The sequence below is a fragment of the Platalea leucorodia genome, assembly GCF_965183815.1.
Source record: "Platalea leucorodia genome assembly, chromosome: 8".
Classification (NCBI taxonomy): Eukaryota; Metazoa; Chordata; class Aves; order Pelecaniformes; family Threskiornithidae; genus Platalea; species Platalea leucorodia.
The window spans coordinates 10,696,713-10,723,849 of NC_138830.1; the positions used below are offsets into that span (position 1 = coordinate 10,696,713).

At 39.2% G+C, this 27,137-nt stretch overlaps 1 protein-coding gene across 1 annotated transcript; it reads left to right on the plus strand.

Annotated features, from left to right (window-relative positions):
* Window positions 1–5,700: 5,700 nt before the first annotated feature.
* Window positions 5,701–25,396, plus strand: CP (ceruloplasmin). Its single transcript, XM_082319579.1, has 19 exons — window positions 5,701–5,885; window positions 8,740–8,984; window positions 10,213–10,425; window positions 10,965–11,138; window positions 11,732–11,986; window positions 13,234–13,399; window positions 14,386–14,525; window positions 15,123–15,263; window positions 15,394–15,605; window positions 16,161–16,311; window positions 18,209–18,421; window positions 18,801–19,008; window positions 20,261–20,400; window positions 20,889–21,017; window positions 21,601–21,707; window positions 22,472–22,688; window positions 23,311–23,450; window positions 23,936–24,098; window positions 25,165–25,396. The coding sequence occupies exons 1-19, from the start codon at window positions 5,731–5,733 to the stop codon at window positions 25,233–25,235; spliced, it is 3,240 nt and encodes a 1,079-aa protein (XP_082175705.1). The 5' UTR covers window positions 5,701–5,730; the 3' UTR covers window positions 25,236–25,396.
* Window positions 25,397–27,137: the final 1,741 nt, after the last annotated feature.

Here is a 27,137-nt window from a genome sequence, read left to right on the forward strand (position 1 = left end):
ACTGCTTTTGTATTGAAATCACTTTTTTTTTTGAATAAACTGCTGTAAAACTGCTATAGAACTGCTTTTATACTCCCCTCTCTTTGTTTAGAACATAGGAATATTTGTTGTTCCGAAAGGGCCTGATTCAAAGCCCTGTATGTCAGGAGGGGTTGTTCCCTTGAGAATCAGTGCACTGGATGAAGCAATGATTTCAAAATGAATAAATTTTAGTTACAGATAGACCATGATGATCACGAAAGGCAGCAGCCTATCCTGCTCATTCTATCTTGGAAGTTCTTAACTGCATAAAGCAATTACTGAAAAAAGTCTATCAAGTCTTCCTGTGGTAAGGCTTTTAGAAAGGCATTCAGGCCTGATTGAAAGATTAGATACATAGCTCTGAAGTCAGCCATGCTAATTAGTACACATTAACAGCTGCGCTGAGTTTCTTTTTATACTCAGAAGCTAACTTCTTTTTTTTTGATCAAGTATTATGTGACTTTAGGGAATATATGAGGGAACCCAGTGCTAGTTTATTAATACTCTTCTAAATTCCCTGACCTTGCTGCAATGGAATGCTAATGTTCTTGACAATAATAATCAGATAAAAAGAATAATCTGTTTTAGATTAGCAGCTAAAAAGTCTTTTTAATTTCTCAAAGAATTATTATTTCATTCCCAGTGGAAATTCAGAGATTCACAATAAAGTGGACATATGGCTCATTTGCAGCTGCCTGGGCAACATTTGGCTGTATTCAGCACTCTGGTTTTGAGGGAATGAACGCCCAGAGGAAAGCGAAATATGTACCTCAGACTTGCAGTAATGCACGTACCGGTATTATATCAGAACTAGTGGGATTCAGCCATATCAACATCTAATATTAAATATTGTTAGAACTGCAAACCATACAATAAATGGCTGCTGTGCGTAAGATATTTAGAAAAAATAGAGTATATCAGTCATTTAATTCTGTTTCAAGACAATATTGAGATTTTGCCTTGATATTCCTTTATCAGATCATCTTGAAAAGCTGATTTCTTCCTGTAGGGCTTGAAGAATGCATCTAAGGTTTTAATTGCTTAGTTTCTCTTAAGTTGCAAGAAGTAATAAAGAAATTAATGATGTTTAAGAATGGGGCTAGTCTTTTGGGAAACGGTTCAACGTGGCATGGATGTTCAGAGATGCATGATGAAAAGGCGCGATTACAACATGGGGACTGTTTGCAACTGCACACTTGTTTTTCCCTAGGCTTAAATATACATCCTATCGTATATGAACTTGTATTATAATCTCACGTTCTTAAGGATTTGTGGGTATTTTTTGTGGACAGAAGGAAAAGAAAGAAAACTTAACAATCAACCCATACTCCTACCAAACATCTTGGAGAATCTTGCTGATTTCATGCCTGCAAACCATGGAGCTGTTTATTTTGAAAATGTTAGAAATATTTGAAAAAAGATTTTGGTTATTTGGATGAAAAATAGTATGTGTGGGGTAGACATTCAAAGCAGAAGACCACTAGAACTGCTAAATATTCCTAAAGTGAATGGCACCATTTCACTGAGGAAAGGAAACAAGCAGGGTATTCTATTCAGACTCGAGCTCAGCCATGGGGAAAAGACAGGCTTATCTTTAGGTAAACAGGGTCTATTGAGATAGATTTTGCTACGCTGGGTGACAGCAATGAAATACCTTAAAGTTACACCTGGAAACTCTTAACCCTTTATCTTGCTCCTCTATGTGTCCTTTCCACTTTTCAATAAATTCTGTCTCTGATCATGGAAAGTCTTGAGCTTAGCAGACAGGAGACACAAAGGACAGTATCTAGTTTGACAGTTTTTTCCATAGTAGTAGCATTAGTGGCTGTACCTAACCACTGGCAAGGCTTGGCTACCTTTAATTCATCCTTTTTTTTGTGATTGTGTCTTGTGAATTTACATTTCCACTGTACCACAGGCTGGTATCTCCTATTTTAGTGGCTTAAATCAAAGAAAGAGATGTGCAATTTGTTCTTGTTGGACGTATTCATTCTGCGACCCTCTTTATCCATAATCCAGACATTGGCATCTCCATTGCCATAGCCAGACTCAAGTGTGACTTGACGGCTCAGCTTTTAAATGGGCAGTTTATTAATTGAAATTGTTAGTAAGAATACTAAAGGCTAACAGTGAGTTGCATTTACAAATTTCACAACTTGTTTCACACAGGGCTTTTGGAGGTAGGACAAAGTTAAACTTGATCTAATCAATTTAAGTCCTGATTCAATCCTAAATACGGTGTCTCTAACAAGAGGTGCTATGAATTGTGCCTGGTAGCAAAACCAAGATTCCTGTAAGGAATTTTAACTGACCTGAAATCTAGACATAACTGGTGACTCTGGTGGTGGTGTTTGAGGCAACGTGACCATCTGGCTCTCCGGCTGCAGAATACAGCCCTCACCCCGACAGCAGCAGAGAGAAGTGAGCCACAGAGCCAGGACAAAGCTCACACCGTGCTGGCATACAAGAAACCCTTTTTTTGAGGAAGTGTTCCTGAACCTGAAGTGCATGTGCTGCCTGATGAAAACCACACATAAAATACCCCGGGCACACCATGAAAAAAGGTGCAGATTTGAGTTCATAAACTTTGGTAAGTGAGGAGTTAATGCTGAAATCGAGAAGTAAGAGTTCCAGCATTATTTGTTCCTCACAGCCAGTGCATTTTGCCAGAGGACTATGATGCTGTGCATGGAACAGGAATGTCATTCATTTAAAACACTGCAACTGGAAATAGCTGTAGAGACTTGGTTTTGACCACAAATAATTGTGGGTAGAGATTTGCAGTAAAATACTGTGGAGCCCCATCCACCTTTGCATTATGGGGCATATTATTCCTCAGGTAGGTAAAAGTGAGTCTTACTGAAGCACGATATCCTGATTGCTAATTCTTCACATGTTGGATGGAGTTTTTTTTCCATGTTGAAAAAGAATAGGGTGGCAGAGGACAAATGAAGCTCCCCAGAACTTTAAAGGGTGTTTGCCTGCAAAGGTTTGCAGGAGGTCAGAACAGCAGCATGGGCAGCAGATTGTAAACACATCATTCAGATTAGGGAATTATGAAACTGGGGGGTTTCAATTCAATTTCATTGGGAGCTTTTGTTGAGACTTTTCTGTCAGAATATTCCATTTTGGGTTTTTTTTGTTGTTGTTGTTTTTAACCTCAAGGAAAATTTTTGGAGTAAAAGATCAGCTTTATATTTTCAATGTAGCTTTGAGGACTTTCAGAACAGTCATAGCATTTCAGCATCCTCAGTATGAGAAATGAGGTATTGTGGTTTAAAACAATAAGGGGATATTCATGACACCAAACTGCAGACTCATAATTTAACCAATTAAATTGGGTGCTCAGTCTTTTTAGGCCCTGTCTACCAGAGGGGAGAGGTTCCTGCTCTTCAAACACCCTCCGAAGGTAATAATACAGGCTTGGGAAGCTCAGTCACCTCTGTCAGTTTTTTGAGTTCCTTAAGAGAAAGATAATAGAAGTGTGCTCAGGCACACGAATATCTTTAGATTTTGGGTGAAATGCAATTAAAAGCAGTAATGGAGAAATCTTGCCTGTCAGAAGTTTTTGTTTTATCTTTAAAAAAAACAACACACAGTTCTTTTGCAAATCAAGAAAGAGTAATTTAGAGGAGTCAAGGGACTAAGGCAAAAAAATGTTCATGTTTTTACCCTCAAGTAAATGTGGAGATTTCAAGGATACTGCTGGTGTGGTTTTTTTCTGTTCCTCAGTCCAATGGAAATTTGAACAAAGATAAACCAAATAGCGCACATATACATGAACAGCTCTGTTAGCTGAGTATTAGGGAATGACTTTGAATTTAAGTAATATAAGAGGAGGTAAACGTTTTCTCATTTTTACCTTGGTTAATTTACAGAATGGGGCATATGCAACCTGTACAAGCTGATCTTTCCACTAAACTACTGACCTTCATCCATGCCAAAGAAAAAAAAAAAAAAATCCCTACAGAAATCATTCTGAGCATGTGATGCCAACCTGGGAAACTCCAGAATTTCATCATAGATTCAGTCAGATTTCGAAAACTTGGCTTTGGCCAAAGACATTTAGACAGAAGCAGAATCCTCCATTTAATGCAGATGTGTAGACGATTCCAAAAGGTAACATTATGAACTTCAGAATTCTAACAGTGTCTGAAATCTTTTATATGAATAGTGATTAAAATTGGTAATTTATCTGTATACCACAGTCCTCGTAAATAAGGTTTAGATTTCTATGTCATTAAGGGAAACCTGTCGTACTTTAGTTATGTTCTGAATCTTATTCTTCTATCCAAAATAATCATAATTTTTCTGACCACTAAGAAAATAGCTTCAAAGAAGATTGTGGTTATTACAGATGTTTTTAGGTTGCCATATAGTGAAAAATGTCATTTAGAATAAGTGTTACTCTGTCAGTGCTGAGAGAGCAGAAAAATTTTTTTAAGAATTCCCAAGTGACTGAAGATATATATTTTTTAATAGAAGTCTTTACAATTTGCAAGTTTACAGGTGGCTTAGTATGTCTAAAGCTTTAGACACAACCATGAAGTAATGGAAGTATGCTTGCAAAAAAACGCAATTGCAAACTTTAGTTACGTGCTTTTTAAACGTCCCATGTTTAAGGTACGCTTTTGTTCTTACTTTCCAATGAGGCTAACAGGTAGAAAATGTTTACAGAACTTGAATAAAGCAAAAGTATAGCCTTCTCACTGGGTAGTACCTTTAGATAATGGTAACAGTTAAGATTATCTGGAGCTTTATACATCTATTATGCTTTTAATCATTGAAGAATGTGGCTTATCCTGTCTGGTGATAGACTAGGAAGACGATAACATAGGGAGCTCATTTTGTGGAATTTCTGAGCCTCCTTGCCATTTGGGCAATACTGAAACCGCTTGGAAATGAGACACAAACATCCCCTCCCCCTTCCAGCTGTGGCCAGCCCATCCTTTTCATCTCTAGCTATATATGCCACGCTTTGTGCTAAAATTACATTTCCAAGGGAACTGGGGTGGCTTAGCAGAGCTTACCCACGTACACATCCGTGTGTAAGCTCAGCTCTGACACCAGTGACCTCGGTCCTCCCTTATCTGTCTGTGTCGCACCAGTTTAGTGTTTGCTGTGCAGAGGGGAAGCAGCAGCGATCTGGAGATCGAGAACGAGCGAGGGAAATAGGCAGCGGAAAGCCTGCACCTCCAGGGCCTGCCTTGCGTTCGGTTCTGGCAGCACAGAAGCAGGGACAGCAGAGAAAAACGGGTGTCATTCAGAGCTTTTCACAGTGCTCTTAAAAAGTTGTGTTCTTGTGCCACACGTCACATAAATTATTTTCTCAGTAGTATACAAGCTTTAGAGTGATAGTGAAGAATGTAATTAGTCTTAAGTCTGTAAATCCATTTAAATCTACAGTACTTTCAGCTACGATATTTGCAATTGGATAACAGTCTAAATGGTAATTTGTGTGATAGTAGGTTGGCAGAAGTTGAAAAAATTTCTTTGAAGATTATCTGAACTGACGAGGTTACCAGAATCTTTTGTTTACTCTTGACACACAGAGACATTGTGCAACATTTTATTGTGTTCACCAAAGCAAACAGGAGGGGGGAGGTAAAGAGGGTGGGAGGTGGGAGAGACAAGAACATATAAAGGGAAATTGCATGTGCCCGTCCTGTGGTTTTATTTCACGTTTTCCACAAGGTTTGTGAATGCAAAATGAAGCTATTTTTCCTAAGTTGCTTGCTGGTTTCTTGCTGTTGCCAAGTTGGGGCAGTGAACAGGGAGTACTACATCGGCATTATAGAGACTGTGTGGAACTATGCACCCGGCAATACCAATGTCATATCTGGACAGCTTTTTGCAGAAGAGGAGTAAGTAAAACAGCTTACACTGGTTGAGTTTTATTTTACAGTATTTTCTGCTTTAGATACTAGGGCCAGACTGAAAACCTGGTGAAGGCAGTGAAATGAATCATGTCGGTGTCAGTGTATTTTCTGTCAGACATATAAGGGAATTTTGTTTTTTTCCTGGCTTGAGAATTGCATTCCAATGCTCTGCTAATTAAAAGCATTGGCATATGTAGGTGTCTTGTGAATTTGTTGCAATGACATGTTTACTAAGTAGCAGAAAAAGAGCCTGAATGTCTAATGATGTTTAATTTTGAATGGCTAAGGTGCCAGTACTGAAGAGAAGACTTTTGCTGTCATGTTTTTAAATGCAGAAGTTTGACAAATTTAAAACTTTCCGACTGGGCACGGGTTTCCTTTTTATAGATATTCATTGTTAGCAGGGGTCATTTTCCCTGGCAGCAGCACAGCTGGGTCCTTCCAGCCGCAGTGGAGGAGCTGGGTTGCTGGTTACAAGGCAAGGAGGGTCCTGGGCAGAGTCAGAGCGATAAGTAGGATAAGTATGGTGAGGTGGAGGGGAGCACCCTGAAGATATGAATAATTAATAAAGGAAACTCAGATATAAAAGGCATCAGAGAAATATTGGAGAGAGAAAAAATGTTCCTTCCTTCTTGTCTTTTTTCCTTTCTTTCCTCTTTTTCAGTGCCTTTAAAATGAAGTAGGACTATACTAAAATAAAAACAATGAAAAGAGAAATCAGAAATTAAAGGAATCTCAAAAATACAGTTCTCGTTTAGTCTGTAGATGAGGGATTAGAAGACTTCCTGTGGTTTGTTTCCTCTGTGACAGCCAACAATACTGCAGCCATAATCTGCCATTTCATCAGGCATGAGACGAAGCCGTCGACTTCTTTTTTGTACTCATAGAGTGAGTAATGTGTAAGACACTGCCAGTGATTCAGCAGGCTAGTAATTCCAATAAATGGTGAAAGCAGGGCATTTTGTCTGAAAATTGCAGAGCAGTGTTGTAATACAACGAGCCACTGCCATTCACTGCACTTTCACTGGTTTTCTCTGCTCTGTGACAACCTGCAGCATGCTAAATTAATTCCAATTTTCCCGTAGTTGCATGCCTGCAATGGAGCTGGTCCCTTTTATCGTACTTTTCATTTTAACCTTCTCCGTTCTTCCTCTCCTCCTGAACCCTTCAACTATGAGGCTGTGCTTGTGCAGAGATTGATGTTTATAGAGGCAGGGAAAAGTGCGGTGTACTTGCTAGAAGGAATACTCTACAATTAAATGGTAGCTGTTTAAACAGTCTAAGAAGAGCCATAACATATTTGTTTGATTTAATTTGTGGCTAAAAAGCTTCATGCACTCAGACTTCCAGTAACTGAGCCTTTGCCACTAAGTTTATGCTCTCCAAGTTTCATGGAGCTCTGAATTGGCATTTTAATTACACTTCAGATCTGTGCTTGCCAAGGTACAAACAATTCCTTCCCCACATGCTCAAACAGGGCTCAGCCTTCTGGGAAATACTTGGCATTTTTGGGCAGGATTAACTTGCTTCGCAATATGGCCTGCTGCGAATCTGAAACCAGGTTGGCTTGGTTTCTTATCATGTAAGATGAGAAATCAGGATGCTGCTGAACTTCAGGCAGCGTTGCCCTATCTCCTGGGATTGCCTCCTCCTGGAAGAGGTTTGCTTCCACAGCCAGTCCTCCCGAAATGGGCAGGGAGATGTGCAGGAGGATTTGGTGTTAAAGAGACTCCAGAGTTTGGGCTAACGGCATCCGCCAATAGTAGCACTGCTGGTTTGAACAGCCGTTGTAGTTAGCAACTACAAGCACTTTTTCACAAAGATAACTATTCTCAGAGACTAAAATATTTCATGAAAGGTACCTGACCCTCAGCACAGGCAAAGGTTGGCTCCAAAGCCGTTCCCAGGTGATGGTTGTCAGAGACACGTGGTGACCCCTCGCCTGCGGCTGGTGGTGCTTGGGCAGCATATCCACGATAGCTACGTGGGTCAGAGGTATTGTCACCACGCGTAGGAAATACCATCTCCATCAGTCTCATTTCAGCTCATGGGTTAGGCTGATTCCTCGCTAACCAAGCTCACATTTTTAATATAAGTGTTTCATTAATTGAGAGGAGCAATGGTCCAGTAGTTAGGACACTTAGTGTTGAGGAGGTCATTGCTAATTCCTTGCTCTCTTGTAACCTGTTTGTACATTCTTGGGCTGAATCTGTAAAAATGAGACTTTATTAGGGTAAATCCATTTCAAGTTCTGAGGCTGTGATTCGTCTTCATCTATGACTGGTGAGCAAGCTAAGGGCTCATTTCAGCACTCTGCAGCCCCCCCCTCCAATGCACACACAGGACATTAGCAGCACCTTGTGGTTTTGCTCACGTCCAGACATCTTAAATGTATTTTACAGCTGAAAAGTCTGCCCCTCATTGCCATGGAGCAAGGACTATGCAGTCAGCGTAACAGTGTGATGATGGAAATTGTTATTTTTAATAGGCCATGGAAAATTATACAGCAATTTAAGCATGCAAGTACAAAAGTTTCGAGCAACAATAACTATTATTTGCCTTGTCCACATGGTCTCAAATTTGTCTGAAATTCTATCAAATACCCTTATCTTCAGTCTACAAAATAGGGAGAAAAAAATTCAGGTTGGTGCGTAATATTTAATCTCTATATGGGTGTCTAACTCTTTACAATAAGAGACATGTTTGCTCCTAAACACTGATATGGTTGTGCACAGTGCTCCAGAGGCCTGGTCTTTATTTGAGACCGTACTAATTAACACCATTCAAATGTAAAATGAGTACCTGACACTACAGATGGGTTTGTGTATTTTCTTTACAGGCAGGCTGGAGTCTTTCTCAAAAGAGGACCACATAGGATAGGAAGCACTTACAAGAAGGCTGTCTACACTCAGTACACAAATCATTTATATGATGTGATAGTTGACAAACCTTCCTGGCTGGGTTTTTTAGGCCCTATCATTAAGGGAGAAGTTGGAGATTCCATTATTATACACTTGAAAAACTTTGCTTCCAGAAACTACACACTGCATCCACATGGTGTAAGATACGCAAAGGAAAATGAAGGTAAGCTTGAGCCCGTTCCGTGCCAGAATTTATCAAAAGTTTATCATTCCTCTGAGTGTAAGTGATATTCTCTCATCACAGAGAAGACTGGTCAAGTAAATAAAGATTTAAAACAGGACACAATCAATTTAAAATAGGAGCTAAAAAGTTTGATAATTTTTTCACGAGCAAAATACAAAGCCAGAAGTGGAATTCATAAAGAAGGCGATTTTAGATCAACATTTCACCTCATCTAAGAGTATTTATATTTCACCTGAAATAAGGGTATAAAGTTATATAAAAGATGCAGGTATTGAGGATATCTAAAGGAAAAAATGATGCTGTTGTGAAGAAGATATTGGTAACAGTGGTAACTTACAGTTCCAAATTCTTAACACTAGGTTTGTATATATTGTATATAAGATACACAAGAATTTCTTAAAATGGAGAAACAGCTACTGCTTAGTAATAAATCAATGAGATAAAAGTCTGACACACTTTAAGATGTAGGTGTGCCATTGGGATTAGTGATGATTTGCCCTGACAATAGTTGGTCTTGCCACACTCAAGCAACGAGGGATTTTCTGCACCAAGTGGCACTGGAATATGGCTGTTGGAAGTTTTACTAGTGGGCCTTAAAAACAGTGTGTGAATGGTTGAGAATATAATGTTGTCTCAAAAGCAGTCTTTAAAAATTTTTCATTACAAGAATTTATAAAGTATCGGCTTCTAATATTTCGTGAAGTTTTTCATTACAGCTCATATGTGGCTTGATATAGACACATTCTGTGGGAGCCAAACAGTGTGTTATATAGCAGCACATGCACTTTTTGGAAGAACATTTAAATTTTTGTTTCTGTTGCTCTCATTCCAGTGACACCTATATTCCTTGAGGATATATGCAATATTTTAGAACAGTTTCCAAGATTAATATTTAACAAATGTTTTACAAATATTTGAATTGTTATCTTTTTAGCAGAAGTACATAGTGCCTTCCTAATAAATTAAGGACTAAATTTAATGTGCCATTAATTGAAGCACTCCCATGGAATTCAAAGGCAAATGAAGAGACTCCTAAAGAGAAGGAGAAGATCTACTCACCTGATTTTAATGATTTTTTTTTTACCTGTATTCAGATGTTCAGTGCATGTTACTGCAACACGTAGTCAACTTTAAACGATGGCAGGTGCTATTCTGACACCATATTGTGAATGTGTTGTGTTAATGGCGGCTGCGTGGCATTCTTCAGGTGCTTTTTATCCTGACAACACCAAAGATTTGCAAAAGAGAGATGATGCTGTGGAGCCTGGAAGCCAGTACACTTACACATGGGACGTGACAGAAGATCAAGGTCCAGCTGAGGGAGATGCAGACTGCATTACCAGGGTTTACCACTCCCACATAGATGCTCCAAGAGATGTTGCCTCAGGGCTTGTTGGGCCTTTAATAATTTGCAGGAAAGGTAAACCATAAATAAATAAGTAAGTAAGTAAATAAATAAATACATATGCTACGTGATTGATAATAGTTATTGATAAATATCAGTGAAATAATTTACTAGAAGAGGAGAAGATTACAGCTAATTTTGAAATGGCAGCTTTTTGTCTTCTCAATTAGCTGTCTTTCAATAGTATAGGAAGTTGTTTGATTTTGTGTGTGACAGCGAATATAATTTGCAGTATACTTTGTCCACAAATCCATATGAATGAGATGAGTTCATGCTAGTAATGCAAAAGGAAGTGTAAATACTGATAAGAGAATCAGATTTACTGTAACCCTATCACATGCAATATTTATTCTTAGTAAAGTTATTTTATGATATCTCTCAAAACTGATTTTTGTTTTCTGAGCATGTCTGTAAGTTTATGTGTACATTCACACTCAAGGAAAGTGGCAAAATATGAAGTAAACAGTGACCAGCCCTACTGATGCTACACTTAAAACTGATGAAATTATAATGTCAGTTGCCAAAGACTCTGAATATACTGCTTTCTTTTTCAGGTACAATGAATAAGGGCAGCGATAAACACTTTGATGCTGAATTTGTCCTTATGTTTTCTGTGATGGATGAAAATCTCAGTTGGTATCTAGAGGATAATATCAGGACATACTGTTCTGAGCCTTCCAAAGTTGACAAAGATGACGAGGACTTCCAGGAAAGCAATAAAATGCACTGTAAGAGAACATTAATATAATGTTGCTTGTCAGTGATACAGTGGAGTAATATTTTTATGTGCTGTGTCTTTTAAAGATGAACTGTAGATAATGTCTTTTTTTTAAGCAGGGCTTTTTCTTGGAGGATTAAGAAAGATTCTTTTAAATAAAAAAAAAATTAAAAGTGATGGCAAATATTGTACAATCAAACCTTTGGAGCTGCAATATGAAATTCTTAGGGGCCAAGAACCTCTTTGCCAGTATAATTTCCCAGGCACTCTAAACAGACTTGTGTTACTTTGTTCTGTTTCTTAGTCCTGAACTCTGTACTATAATATCGCAGTTTAGCAAAACAGTTTTTACTGTTAGTGTCAACGAGGAAGATACCTTTGGTTCTGACACGGGTTCCAGAATCATAGCAGGAACTGCTGGTCATGCAGATAGCTGTGCAGATGAAGCGTGTGTCTGATGTTGGCTCACTTTCAAAGGTGCAGAGTTTTGTTTTGAGCCTCTTTCTATTTTGAAGAATAGAGCAATGGTTGTATGACACCTGCTTTTGAAGAAAAGATCCCAAGGTCTGTGAAAGTAACTGTAATAAATAACATTTCTTTTAGCAATCAACGGGTACATGTATGGATACCTCCCAAACCTCACAATGTGTGTGGAAGATAAGGTAAAATGGTATCTTTTTGGCATGGGTAATGAAGCTGATATCCATTCAGCCTTCTTTCATGGACAGACCTTAATAGAAAGGCATCATCGAGTTGACACCATCAACCTCTTCCCAGCCACGTTTATTGATGCTGTCATGATACCAAGGAGTCCTGGGGAATGGCTGCTCAGCTGCCAAGTGAATGACCATATCGAAGGTACGGAACAAGTTCCAGTGATCAGAATATTTTTTAGCTTGAGCTAACAGTTTACTGAGTCACTTTAGCAGTACTCCTGACCTGATAATATGGCAGACGATACTCTCCTCTAGGTAACAAAACTCTCATAGTAATTGAAATGCCTTGAAGTGCATTAGATAGGCTTGAGCATGTAGCCATGGAAATCAAGGAAATTCTTGTCTGTAATGGAAATTGTTATCAGTTGGCAGCAACTGCCACAGCTGCACTTTTGCAAGCCTCAACTTTAGACAAACAGTAGCATGGTGTTTGCCTCTTACTGAAGGTAATTAATCACAATTTTCTGTTAGCCAACAAAAAAGTTGGGGCTCATTCCGTGTTTGGGCCAGGGGCACAGGACAGGCAGGCTAACTTGCCTGCTGACAAAGACATATTCTGGAAAGTATATTAGCTAATAAGCAGAGATGATCTGCATTTCTCTTCCCTGGATCTTCTCATATTTCCAGTGTTTGTTAATCGTATGAAATACTTGGAAGCTAATGCCACACTTTTCCATGATCTATATCCCTGTAAGTAAGTTAGAGGAGTAATTTGTCAGAAAAGTGTGAAGGAACACAGAACTCAAAATCATTCTCCGAGATTTGAAAATTCTGATATAAAAAGGAGTATGTTTAACTTACAAATTCAACTACACAGAGGTTATAAGTTTTGAAATAGCTATCACGTCAAGCAGCATCCTGATGTGGTTGAAGCATCCTGGGCAAGACTTAATCCTACAAATTGGCCTAATCCAGAGCTGTAAAAGGGCCTTCTTTATTACGTTATTTGTATCTCCACCAAGCAGATTCGCTAACAGACCTTTCTCCTTGGGTGCAGAGACCCAGGAGCTTCACAAGTAAGCTGTTGATTAGATATAGAGGGAAGATGGTCGGTCTGGTAGCACCTGGCCTTGACTGAAGTGCTAACTGACAGTACCATTTCCACTCCACCCTAATCCTCTCTGTGACTACCAGTTGCAGCTTTACAAGTAAAATGCACTTTACCACACCTGTCTGCCCACTGTAAATACCATGGTTGTGTTTCTACATCCTAGCTCAGCTGGCGTGCATTCTTTTATATCATTCATCTTCCTTTTCATTTGTGATTTGCATATCCATCAATGGTATGGGAATTCTCCAGGGAAGAGACGAGCTATTGGATTGAAAGCAGGGAAAGTGAAAACAAAGCAGTTCCTTCTCCCTAGTTTTTTCTACCTCATTTTTTTCCAGGTGGTATGCAGGCCCTTTTTAAAGTAGAAGATTGTAGGAAATCCACAACAGATCACAATGAGAGTACAAAGACAAGGCAGTACTTCATTGCTGCTGAAGAGATCATATGGAATTATGGCCCATCTGCAATGAACCATTTTACAGGACAAGAATTAATCGCTGACAGGTAAAGGCTTCTAATTAAAGAAGTTTTACTTTCCAAGCAGAGTTGATATAAACATGCTAAATAAGGTAAGCCATGGTAGAACTGACTTCTAAGCAGAATTTCTCATTGTCCTCACCTCTGCTTAAACATTAGTGCCAGGATAAATATCAGACCAAATTAGGTCTATTATTTTCCTTGCAATCTTACTATAAATTTTGCTGTAACATTAGTAATTTCACTGGGATGAAGATGAAATGTAATGTCATGTAGGCAGTGACCTCTGATGATTCAAGATGGTTGATTATTCTGAGTTAGAAAACAAAGCTAGGAATTCATGATCATCTCCTTAGCTGATGAAAATCACACTAACGGCATCTCAGCTAGCAAACAGCTTGCACGAGGTAGCTTTGCCCTTTGCTCTGTGTTTACATGTTTAAGATGTGAATCAATTCACTGAATACATTGATTCCTCAGATTTTTCATCTGTGAGTTAAAGAATACTTACCTGGTCCACAAGGGACAAGGCACAGTTCATTGTTTGAATAGTGCTTGTAAAACATTGAAAGGTCCTTTTTTGCAGAGTAGAAGTGTAGACTAAAAAGTGTAGAGTAAATCTTCTCACTTTCTGTTTAGATGTTACATATTTTTGGTGTTTGTATCTACTGTTGTTGAACTATTTGTACCTTTTAATAAAAAGAAGAGTAAACTTCAGGTTACAAAATGTTCACTGGAAACCATTGTTGATGCATCTCTAGGCATGCTGGCTTTATAAGGGCAACACAGCACAGTGTCTTTTTCTTAAAGAGAAGTTACTGAAGGATAATGGATTCCTTCACATCCTTATATGGGACTGCATATAAGTCTGTGGCCAGATCACTGAAAGGAGACCCAAAAGACAAACTCAGCACATCATGACTCAGAATATAGGGTTGAGGTCCTGACTGCCTTTGTAAAGCTGAGCGTTATGACTTGAACTGTTTGCATCTATTGCAATTTCTTTTTCACAGTGAATCTCGCGTCTTTTTTGAACAAAGTGAGACGAGAATTGGTGGCTCTTATAAAAAAGCCGTTTACAAAGAATACACAGATGGTTCTTTCACTGAACATAAAAAAAGGCTTGCAGAGGAAGCACATCTTGGACTCTTAGGTAAGATATCTATAATTATTTCATGTCAAAGATTTATGAGAGTAAACTATCACTTCCACTTGCTAGCCAACAGTGCCCCTCCACCTCCAAAGGAGGGGCCCTCAGCTCTGCCTGCCTCCTGCAGATGCTGGTGCCTGTGGCTTCTTCCAAGAGGCACCCCAGGGTGTGAGAAAGCTCTTGAAGGCAACGCTGTGGTGGTCCCCAACATGCCTGTGGGAATATGCCATGGGCTCCGAAGGTCAGGCTCAGAATTACAAGGCCAGGGTAGGCAGGTCTAGCCCTATTTATAACCTGGCTGCTTCTGGCATGGCTCTGGACTGAGTTTGAGGTTGGTGCTAATGTCTGTAGGTCCCTTACCAAAGGGAGGAACTGTCCTGCGTGTTACTGGGCCTCCATGAGCAACCGGGAATGGAGCAGTCCAGTTGCTGCTGGGCTGCCATGTGATTCAGGTCATCTGCCAGGGACCTGGTCTGTGGCCACAGAGGCCCAGGGGCAGTTCCCCATGCAACGGGAAAAGCAGCCAGCCATTGATTGCTATAAGCTCTGTAAATCACTTGATAGAAACATCTTGTAATTAGACCATGTGCTCTTTTCTAGGACCTGTTATCAAGGCTGAAGTGGGTGAGACCATCAGGGTGACCTTCCGAAACAATGCCAGCCGCCCATTTAGTATTCAGCCCCATGGCGTGAGTTACCGCAAGAGCAACGAGGGGGCATTGTACGGTGCCGTCTCCAGAGGTGCGCCTATAGATGGGGATCCTATATAGCAAGCACCAGAGAACAAGCTCTCGTACATGTTGATGTATTAAAGGTGATAAAATAAACAATGTCCATTAGGCATAATTCCTAATGTTGATTTCTATAATAGGTACTGAATCTCCAGCCTCTCATGTGAATCCTGGTGCTACGTTTACATATGAGTGGAATGTGCCAGAAGATGTGGGCCCCACAGACCAAGATCCAGACTGTTTAACCTGGATTTATTACTCAGCTGTGGATGCAGTCAGAGACACCAGTTCTGGCCTTGTGGGTCCTCTCTTGGTGTGCAGGAAAGGAGCTCTGGATTCTTCTGGGAAACAGGTCAGTCAAAGAAGAAAAATGGAAGCATTTGCATCATGGTAGCTGAATCTGCTTTCTCTTCCTGAATTGTGCCCTCAGGGCCTGCCGCATTAACAACCACTCAGCACCACCTCCTCTCCACATCACAGTCTCACCCATGTGCTGAGGGGAATACATAAAATGAAGAAAGTGGGTTTGATTTTTTTTTTTTTTTTTTAAAAAAAAAAAGCAAAATCAGTCTGGCTCAGACACTGTATTGTGAAACCACCATTGCAGTGAGCAACCACTGGCATTCAAGTCTCGGCTAGGATGAGAATGACTAGAAAAATGTAGAGACTTTAAAGACCAAAACACACATGCATTTCCAGAGGTGGTTCCTGCTGGTAGAAAGAGCATTAAGAGCAATTATCTAGTCAGATACAGCAATTAGAGAGCTTTGAGATTATCAGCACGAAGTATCAACGTATGCATCTATCCTACTTTGTGAATTATAAATTATTACGCGCATAGAATTTTTTTCCTGACATTTTCTGTTCATTTATTTCTATTTTCCTTTGTGCTATTGCTTCTCAACAGAAAAATGTGAATATGGAGTTTTTTCTACTTGCCACAGTATTTGATGAGAATCTGAGCTGGTACTTGGATGACAATATTTTGATGTTTACACTAAATCCTAATAAAATTGACAAAGAAGATGAGGACTTCCAAGAGTCTAACAAAATGCACTGTAAGAAAATTATTAGTTAGCCAAATATTCATTTCTACAATAAGGTTTTTACTTTTGTGATGTTGGAGACTGGGAAACTATATAGTGGCAGACATTTCATTCCTTTCCATTGGAAACAAAACCATGTTTGAATGCAACTCAATTTCAGCTAAATGTGGTAGTTCAAAATAGAATGCCAGCTGTTCAGTGTCTTGCATGGCAGTTGTGCATTTAGCACTGTTATGTACCACTTTGAGCAGACAGGAGGAATTAGGTCTGTAGCCCATGTGCAACCCCTACAAATGCAACCAGGCAGCAAGAGAAAACTGACCTCTGCCCTACGGATGATGTAGCTGAAAGGAGGATTTTCACAGAATCGCAGACTGGTTGAGGTTGGAAGGGACCTCTGGAGGTCATCATCTCCAACCCCCTGCTCAAGCAGGGTCAGCCAGAGCTGGTTGCCCAGGACCATGTCCTGATGGCTTTTGAGTATCTCCAAGGATGGAGACTCCACCACCTCCCTGGGCAGCCTGTGCTGGTGCTTGGTCACCCTCACAGTGACAAAGTGTTTCCTGATGTGCAGAGGGAACCTCCTGTGTGTCAGTGTGTGCCCATTGCCTCTGGTCCTGTCACTGGGCACCACTGGGAAGAGCCTGGCTCTGTCCTCTTCATGCCCTCCCTGCAGGTGTTCATACACATTGGTGAGGTCCCCCTGAGCCTGCTCATCTGCAGGCTGAGCACTCCCAGCTCTCTCAGCCTTTGCTCATAGGCGAGATGCTTTCTTGCCCCTTCATCATCCTTGTGGCCCTTTGTTGGACTCTCTCCAGTACGTCCCTGTCTCTCTTGTACTGGGGAGCCCAGCACTGGACACAGTCCTCCAGGTGTGGCCTCACCAGTGCTGGGCAGAGGGGAAGGATCCCCTCCCTCAACCTGCTGGCGATACTTTGCCCAATGCAGCCCAGGGGACCATTCACCTTCTTTGCAGCAAGGGCCCATTGCTGGATCCTGTTCAACTCAGTGTCCACCAGGACCCCCAGGTCCTTTTCTGCTAAACTGCTTTCCAGCTCAGTTTGTCGGAAGCATTTCTACAATAGCAGCTGCAATCTGACCTTCCTAATCTGACCTGCTGGCAACACTCCTCCTAACGCAGCCCAAGATGCCATTAGCCTTCTCTGTGGCAAGGGCACATTGCTGGCTCATTTTGCGTCCGTGGCTGAGTCTGGATTCCTTTACCAGCACTGTGGCCCCCTTAGAATGAAAATCATTGCTTCTTTATCGGGGCAGAGCTGAGTTTCACGCTGATTGTATTTTGGTATTGTAGAAATGTCTTTCAAATTTCATGTGAAAGAACATTTTTTTTTTTTATCTTCAGTACCTAGTCCTGCAAATAAGTTCTAATCTTTAACATATTTGCTTATGCTCTTTCTTAAATGTTGCCCTCAGGGGCATTCCTACTATTTACAGAGCCTCGATACCGAGCATTCACATTCAGTGGTATCTGTGAGGCCCAGGCTTTGAAAGTTTTGCACAGGAGTAGCTAGAAAGGATTAGTAACTCAAACTAAAAACCACTTCAGATTGTCTCCACTGTGTGGCTGGAGGGTCTTGCAGGGTATAAAGCAGGATGGTTTATGCATCCTGCCCACATGACAGGTATAAAGCAGTGGAAGTTCAGGCTGGTGAAGTTAGCTATCTGTGCTTTAGACGTTGAAAAGGAGAAGTTAGAAATTGTTTTTAAACACTGGGTTTTAAAAGTTGTTTTGCTTGAATTGATTCTCTGGTGTCGCTGATGTGATCAAGTATTTTATTATTGATATTTCTGTCAGTCTAAGGCATCACATTACATCTGAAGTGTGTATTATTTATTCTGTATTGCAGAATTAAGTAATGTGTTATTTGCTTCCTCAAATCTTCTACAGCCATTAATGGTTATATGTACGGAAATCAACCCGGTCTTGAGATGTGTAAAGGAAGTGTGGTCTCCTGGCATTTGATGGGCTTGGGGTCAGAAGTCGATATCCATGGGATATACTTTTCAGAAAACACATTCATAGCTAAAGGAACAAGAAGGGATACAGCAAATCTGTTTCCACATACATTTCTTACAGCTATTATGACACCTGATTCTGAAGGTAAATGTCTTGTTTAAAAATCCTGTTACTAGTTTAGAAACTGTTTACCTATGAACATTTTATGCTTAGAGACAAGCTTTAAATAGCTGATATTTTGACCGTTTGGGTGCTAAAACTATGTACAGCTGTGTTTGAAGGGCAGCAAACTTGTGTTCATAGGACATAAAGTCTTAATGCTAAAGCCTTGATTTTTCTAGCTTCTATGTATGCTGAATTTTATTACTACAAGTAGCCATACTACACAAAGAATTGGGATCTTATATGAGCAATAGCTTGTGTCTCAGTCTCTAAACTCTAAGTCAACATAGGTAATACAATCTCAAGATCTACTAGTGACAGATTTTTGTCCTCAAGTCTTTGTTTCTTGTACAACCTCTAGGAGTTTTTGAAGTGTCGTGCCTGACAACAGATCACTACACAGGGGGCATGAAACAGAATTACAAAGTGAAACAATGCCATTGGTGGAATGTGGATCTATCTATGTATTTGCATGAAAAGACTTACTATATTGCTGCAGTGGAAGTTGAATGGGACTATTCTCCTAACAGGACATGGGAATTTGAGCGGCATCCATACCATGAGGAAAGGTACTTCAGAATATACACGAGGGAAAAAAATGCAAAAAAGTAAAGGAACAACTCACTTCTCTGAACCTTTTCCTCCTCCAGGCATTTCTAGACGCACTTTCTTGTAATCTGTATTTTTAGAGCTCACTTGAATTCATGGTCCTTCTCCAGTAATGTTGCCATGTAACTGTGAGCCAGACAGCATGATGTTTGTGAAATAGCCCAGCATAAATCTGTGGGGCAGCTGCAGATTTTCACAAATCCTGGATAGTGCAGATGCATTTATTATTTACTGATGTTGGTACAGTCCTTGATGTGGAATGCTTAACGTGTTCATTAAGTTGTAGATACAATGACTGCTTTGTCCTGATATTTGATTACTTAGAATATGTAACATGTCTTTGTCCAATGTTTATCTGTACTCTGAGTAAGGTTCGTTTTTACTCCTCTCAATTTCATTAGCTTACACAAGATAAGTCCATGACCGAATCCATTCACTATGAAGCTTGTCGCCTTGGTGTTTTATTCCCAGTATTTGAATCTCAATGAGAGGGAACTGATTGGATCAAATAACTCGTGCCAATTAGTAGAAGAGGCTGAACAATGAACTGATGAATTTCTATGTGTTCCACTTGTATAACTTCATTTGAGGTTAAAGTAGTAGATTGTAACTGCCTGTATTTTTTTATTGACTTAATTGTATTTTCTTCTTTTTCCTCAGCTTGATAGCACATTTACTTTCCCTGCATACCACAGTGGGTTCTGTCACAGTTCTAAGCACAAATAATATGGACTATGCTGTTATCAGACCTTTTTTCCCCCCACTGTCTCCAGCCCCCATGATCTCAGCAGAGAATTAGTCCCTCACAATTTATTTCAGCAAGGCACTTAAGCTTTACAAGTTTTAGGCTTCATCTCAGATCTACAGAAGTCACTCAGGGCTCTGTTTTTTGGTATGCAAGTTGCTGGATGACTTCTTGGAATTTGAAATATCTGCAGGCCGAGCTCTCAGCATTCTCTCAAATACTATATAGACTTGGTCTATTTATAGAGCGTTTTTTTTAACCTTCCAGGTTAAGAGAAACCTCCCAGATTAACAAGAATGTTTTCATGTTGAAGACACCAGTGGTCTATGAGATTACTGTTTCACCGAGCTGGATTTTTGTTTGATGGTTGACATACCTGCAAAAGATGTTTTAAAATACATGAAGAAATGTACAACATGTTCTTACCTTTTTTTTTTTTCTTTTCTTTTTTTTTTTTTTCTCTTCAGCCCTGGCAATCCATTTTTAAATAAAGAAGACAAATTCATTGGCTCAAAATACAAAAAGGTAGTATATCGCGAGTACACTGATCGTACATTCAGTACTCCCAAAAACAGAGCAGAGGAACAGCAGCACCTGGAAATTCAAGGTATAGTCATCATGAAGTTCAGTTTTGAAACTGGGAAAAATGCAGTGAAACAAAAGAAGATACTATTAGAATAATACTGAGTATAGTTCTACCCACACGAAGTGCCTAAACCTACATGGAATGGCTACTTTTATTATGGTGCTTTCCTTGCAAGATTACATTGCTTGCTTTACAAGAAAAAAGCCCTTCTGGTTTACCGCCTGATCACAGGTCAGTGTTTTCAAAGTCAGCATAAAACCAGGCAGCAACATCCAAACTGACTTGAAACACACAGTAGGTGCTCGGAGCTTTTGAAACTTCAGCCTCTGCTTAGATGCCTAACTTCAGCTACTCAAGTTGGCCTATCACAGTGAATGACATTATCCCTGTATAGTTCTTAGTTGAATTATAAGCCAATGTTGTTGTGTATTTGAACACAACAAACTCTCTCTCTCTCTCTGCTCTGATCTTTTGCAAAACCAAGTTAATCTTTCTTCTCAATCCAACAGGGCCACTGCTTATGTCAAATATTGGAGATAGGATTACAATAGTTTTTAAGAACTTGGCATCAAGACCTTATTCTATACATGCCCATGGAGTGAAAACAGACAGTTCTGTTGTTGCTGTAACTAACCCAGGTATCAAAGCATCCTTGTTTATTTCTAGCAGGTAACATCAAGCCTTCTAGTAAGGTTTAGCAAGCTTTCAGTTTACGATAGCATGAAAGACTCCAGTTTTGTTTGTTTATTTGTTTTTACCTCAGGTTCTTAAATTTTTGATGCTGATTATGACAAATATTTTTACAATTAAAACGGCCACGCTAATGACTGCTCTGTATCCCAGCCCTTGACAGACCAGTAATTTTTTGACGCAGCGGGGCTGTACCTTTCATGAAAGCAAACAGATTTGGCTACGTAGGGAGAGCAGAGCTTATGCTAGCTATTATTTCAGAAGTTCCTCTGTGATCTTTACAAAAGATACAATTGTTTTTATTAAGTATGGTAAACTGGACAGTGCAGCCACACAAAAAAACCCCGTTGGCAAGAGGAGTCAGGGATCTGCAGAAGGGAAATAGCAGTAAGCTAGCCAGGGCAGTAATTGGGAAGAGGAAGTTCAAGACAAATATAAGCTGTAAATGGAGATAACATCTGTTTCACGATGACCTCTTATAGGTTGGCACACAGAAAACTTCTAAAATTCATCGATATTTATTTAATTCAGGTGAAACAAAAACATATGTCTGGAAAATCCCAGAGAGATCTAGTTCTGGGAAAGGAGATCCACATTGTATTGCATGGGCATACCATTCAACGGTGGACATCATTAAGGTATGTTATTAATATCAATCTGAAGGGTTTTGTTCATAACTTCAACACAGATAACTTACAGCAAAAGGGAGATGAGTTTGAAACTCTTTCTCCTTTCTCTGCCAGGTCATTGCCCCCACTGCCATACCTTTGAATTTAAATGTCTTGAATAATGCAAGAAGAAAGTCAGGGCAGAATTTGAGAGTCACAGCCCTTCATGTTCTTGCTTCCTGGTTCTTCTGCTGTTGCTATAGATCACCTCACTCAGATTTCATTCTTAAAGCTAACGCTTTATAGCTTGCTCAATATCTAATCAGTCATGTGTGGGAAAACTAACATGCAACTGTGGAACATAAATCTGCCGTTTTTGTACAAGCACCCATTAACTTAACACGACTAATAATTATTAATGGAAATTAATGTATTCTTTCCTTCTCAGCAAACACAAAAAAGTGTCAAGAAGTATATTTTGAATGGAAACCAAGCTCAAAATGCTAAAACCTTAAAAGAATTGGGAAAAAAAACATGAGCAAGAAATTAAAATGGAACAAATGTTTCTTTCTAACAAGACATGAAAAAGAGGCAGTTACTCTTCATAGTCCATTGAACTTGATCCATGGGTAGCATATAACAGTGAAGAAATAACCTTGTTTGTCTGACACTGGCTACCTTTATTCCCAGATACTGACAGCTGTAAAAATAGTAAGAGAATTCATGTCTGGCATTAAAAGTGCTTCTGCTTAGTCACATCTTGTAATTATATGATTTTTCACTTGTAATTTCAGGACACTTACAGTGGATTAATAGGCACACTTGTTGTGTGTCATAGACATTATTTGCCATCATTTCATACTAAAAAGAAAGTTCAGTTTGCTCTTCTTTTTATGATTTTTGATGAAAATGAGTCATGGTACTTGGATGAAAACATTAAAACCTATTCTACCAACCCGCACCTTGTTGACAAAGAAGATGAGGAATTCCTTGAAAGTAATAAAATGCATGGTATGTTTCCCAATTTAGTTAATGTAACTCTGGAAACTCTGTATTTGAAAGTACTGCACATAAATTTGACTTTCTCATCCCCTCTGAATTTCCAGTTCCAGGGCGGAAGGCCTGACAAATTTCACTCAAACTATTTGAAAATGCTGTCAATGCCACTGAATTACTTTTTTTTTTTTTTAAACCTACAAAAAAATGGTGCCACGTTGAAATTTTGAAGAGAGAAAGAGTAAAAATGAAATTAGAAATTTTGATTTCATGTCAGCAAACAAACAACTGTTCTGGATAAGTCGGAAAGGCAATGTACATCCTGAAAGCATGTCCTGGTAAAGCTTACTCTTTACAGAGAGCTGCAGGAAATGCAGATCTTTAAGAACTGCACTATTAGCAATGGTGTACAGTAAAGAACTTTTCTTTTAACTATGTCTTACTTTCTAGTTAAATATGGAATATAATCAGATACATTCATAATATGCTGTCCAATTGTTTTGGTTTTATATACCATTCAAAGCTTTTGCTTTTGCCTGGCATTGACTTTCAAATCTTGTATTCTATTAAAGTTTAGAGAATAACAATACACAAAATCTGACCTGTTTTCTCTGTGTTGCTCTTTCCCTCTTTTTAGCCATTAATGGAAAGGTGTTTGGAAATTTACATGGTCTGACTATGCACGTTGGAGATAAAGTAAGCTGGTATTTGATGGGAATGGGCAATGAAGTAGACATTCACACAGCACACTTCCATGGCCACAGCTTTGAGTATAAGGTAACAGGTCCTTTTCACTCATTTCTTGCTGTGTTAAGAATGAGAGGTAGATCAAATACCAAGGGCTGTAATCTCTGGTGAGAAGTCACATGCTACAATACTAAGCAGGACTTGTCATTTGACTGTTAAGTTTCTATGCCCTAAAGCTGTATTTGATCAACATACCAGAGACAGAATACCTGCCAGTAGCATTTGCTGACCGGTAACCTCACAAGTTGCTTTGACAAGGTAGCTGTGAATCTTCATGGCTGTCGTAAGACAACAGCCGTAGTTTTCCTTCATTTCCACTTAGTTGCTAGTTTGTACATCCACTTCATGCTTAAAAGATTAATAAAGTGATGCTTCTGTAGAAATGACATACAGTAGATGTCTTTTCGCTCAACTGTGATTAAAAAGTTTGGTGCGAATATGCATAAAAGGTAGCTTAAATTACTGCCATCTGGAAATGCCACGCTGTTTAACCATTGTTTCTTTTTGTCCTGAAGCAAACAGGGGTTTACCGGGCAGATGTCTTTGATCTGTTCCCTGGGACATTTCAAACCGTGGAAATGACCCCGCAGAACCCTGGAACCTGGCTATTACACTGTCACGTTAGTGACCACATCCACGCGGGCATGGAAGCAACCTACACGGTGCTCCCAAAGGAAGGTAGGAGCCTATCTATCTCAGTAACGTTCATTATGTTTAAAGATGCAGAATGGGGCTCGCAGACAGGCCAGCAGACTCGGAACCAGTTCAGGCATCCAGCAATATTTCATGGCTTAATATTGATGTCTGGAGGCCAGAATGTTGCAAGCCACCCAATCATACTTGCCTCAGTGCTGCTGCTCAGACAACAGAAGTAGCTAAAGGACTGGATGTTAACTGACTATTGCTTCAGTTTCCCATCAGTGAAATTGAAATGACAGATTTTTATTTTAAAATAATTCTTCATGAGACAGAGTACTTCTGTACCCAAGAAGCGCCAGTAGTGTCAGACTCCCTCTCAATTTCCATTTAAAACAAAAAGAACAGTTGGTAAATAAAGCTGAGGTCATCATTCCTAACAGAGTACTGAAAAACTAAAATAGTGTTTTCTTTCTAAAGGACGTGTTTTAGCTTTACAGACACTATTACCTTGCTTTAGCAATATTAACTGTGAAAAAACTTGAACGCTGAAGAATTTTGGAAGTTCTTGTTTCTACAAAGTTAATACAAATTTAAAAGCAACACTTTCCTGTACTCAAAAGACAGAGCATAATAGGTATGCATTATAATTAATTGACAGAAAGAGAACAGTAGGAACATTTAAAAAATGTGTCTATGTATGTGTACATATAGATATACAACTACGTAATGTATATGTGTATCTATACTAAAAACACAGACTGGAATGTTAAACACAATTTACTTCTATTTTATAAACCATTCTGATTTACAGAGTACATTGTGCCAGAGTTGCACAGGTAATAAAAAATTGACTTAAGAGTACACTGAAAGAGACGTAGAAACAGACTTTAACTTGTAGAAGGAGTATGTTGGATTTTTCATAATCAGCCGTCTAAAGTGCATTAAAACGTACCCTTTGGTGCATTTTAAAGCTGTTTTTAAATCTAAATCACAATGCCTAGAAGGTACTGGGATCCATTGCTCTCATTTTGGACACTCTTGTCCCTATGCATAGACTATTCTTTTGATGAAACGCGTGTAACAAAAGCTGTTTTCCCCCTTACAGAGAAACAATCTTTGTTCCCAAGATTATTCAGTCAGCTCAAGTGTAAAGGCACAGCAGACACACTAGAATGATGAAAACATTTTACCGCAGCGATTCTCCAAGGTCTACCTTCAGTGAAGCATTTCTTGAGAAATACTATCTCCTGGACAATTCATCTCCACGTGTATTTTGGAAGATTTCATTTGGTGGCCCACAGCTAACAAAAGGGCCATAGACTAAGACAGGTGAATGGATATAACAGCTTATAAATATCTTTTTCTCTAAATAAAAATCGTATCTTGTAAGCTAAACATATTCTGAGTGATGCCTAATGCATGTTATTTAACTGCTGAGGAACATGGAAGAGCCAAATGAAATGTACTTTCCTTTTTTAAGTTTGTAAATAACCCTGTGTAACAGCAAAATTTGTTTTAGGTATCTGCTGTCACATTTTATTAGTCAGATATGTTAGTAGTTATTGCTTGGAAAATAGGAATTTGGTTATCACTTTATCCAAAGGTTCACGCTTAAAATATATACACTACTGTAGAATTGAACAGCTAACAAAATAGTTCTTTTATTTGTTGAATTATTTTACAATTTTATCCAGTAACATCTTTCAAGATAGTGAATTTAAAAGATGCAATGGCTGAGGGATCATGGTTGCACAAGATTTTTTTGTTTTTCTGTTATGAAAATAATTACAAGACAGACAAAGTTATGCTGAAAAAAGCCTGATGAAATTCAGACCGTGAAGAGCAAAATTTGGTGGCTACTATACCCAAGAGCTTTGCTCTGATGAATCTTAAACAACTCCTGCAGTGGAATAATTTTGCTGTTAGTTACGTAGTGCAGATGTAGGCAAATTAACCATTTATTACAGATGGAAGCAGCAGTATTAGTGCATGACTGATGCTGGTCAAAAATGAAAGCAATAAGAGCAGGTATCGTCGTGCCATCCAGTTGTGTTTTAATAGCCCAACTCCACGTATGTTAGACCTGTGTCAAACGAGAGGGAAGGATGTATAGGACAGGCAGGCAAAGCAAAACATTTGGGCTTTACAGCTACCAGAACAAAGGAAGTTGCTACTCTGTAACAAGTCTAAATCGCTTTGGCCTTTTTTAAGGTAGCAAGATTCTATGGAAACCAGAATAATCCCTACTAGTAAATTAGATTATTGATCTTGGCTGTAGCAGGAATGCTATATAGATAAGTTAAAATATATTTAAAAAAAAAAGAGAAACAAAAAATAGTTTATTTGCAATGTAGATGATCTCTTCTGACTGACTTCTACGCATTTAAGTAACATTACAGCTTCAGTGAAAATAGATTTGATAGAGTCAATGTCAGCTAACTAGGCCTTTAGAGCATCATGGGATCATGGAGTCATCGTTTTATTTATTATTAAAAACCAAACTGCATTCATAAGAAGGTCATAAACATTGTGACAGTTTATTATGACTGAATTCCAGCTGAAGGAACAGAAATATGTTTTCTGCCCGAAAGAAAGACAAACATCAGTACATACGTGCACAAGTACCTGAGACGCTTACCAAAAAACCTAGAAGAAATAAGAGTTTTCAGCTGGATTTATGACCATTTGTCTACTGACTGAGTACAACAGGAGAAGAAACCAAAAAACAGCAAGCCAGCGGTAGTCTGTATCTTCCACTCCCCTTGGGAACACTTCTGTTTCTCTTTGATTTGTGGCCTTTTTTTGTGAATTGCCAAATGAAAACATTTTCAGTGTAACACTTGCATGGGTATGTAATTAAGATGACAGAGCAGCTGACTGGTTTTGCCAGCTGGAATTCAAGGGAATGTCTATGTTGCAAAACAAAGTAAGTGGGGCTCAATTCCATGTGGAAGAGTAAGGCACTTACTTTTACTCATACTGTTAGACGCATGCCTGAGCTTAAACTCCTCCCTAGGTCAGGAGTCAACTAATATCAAATTAAGACTGACTCCCTGCTTTACTTTCAGTGAACATTGT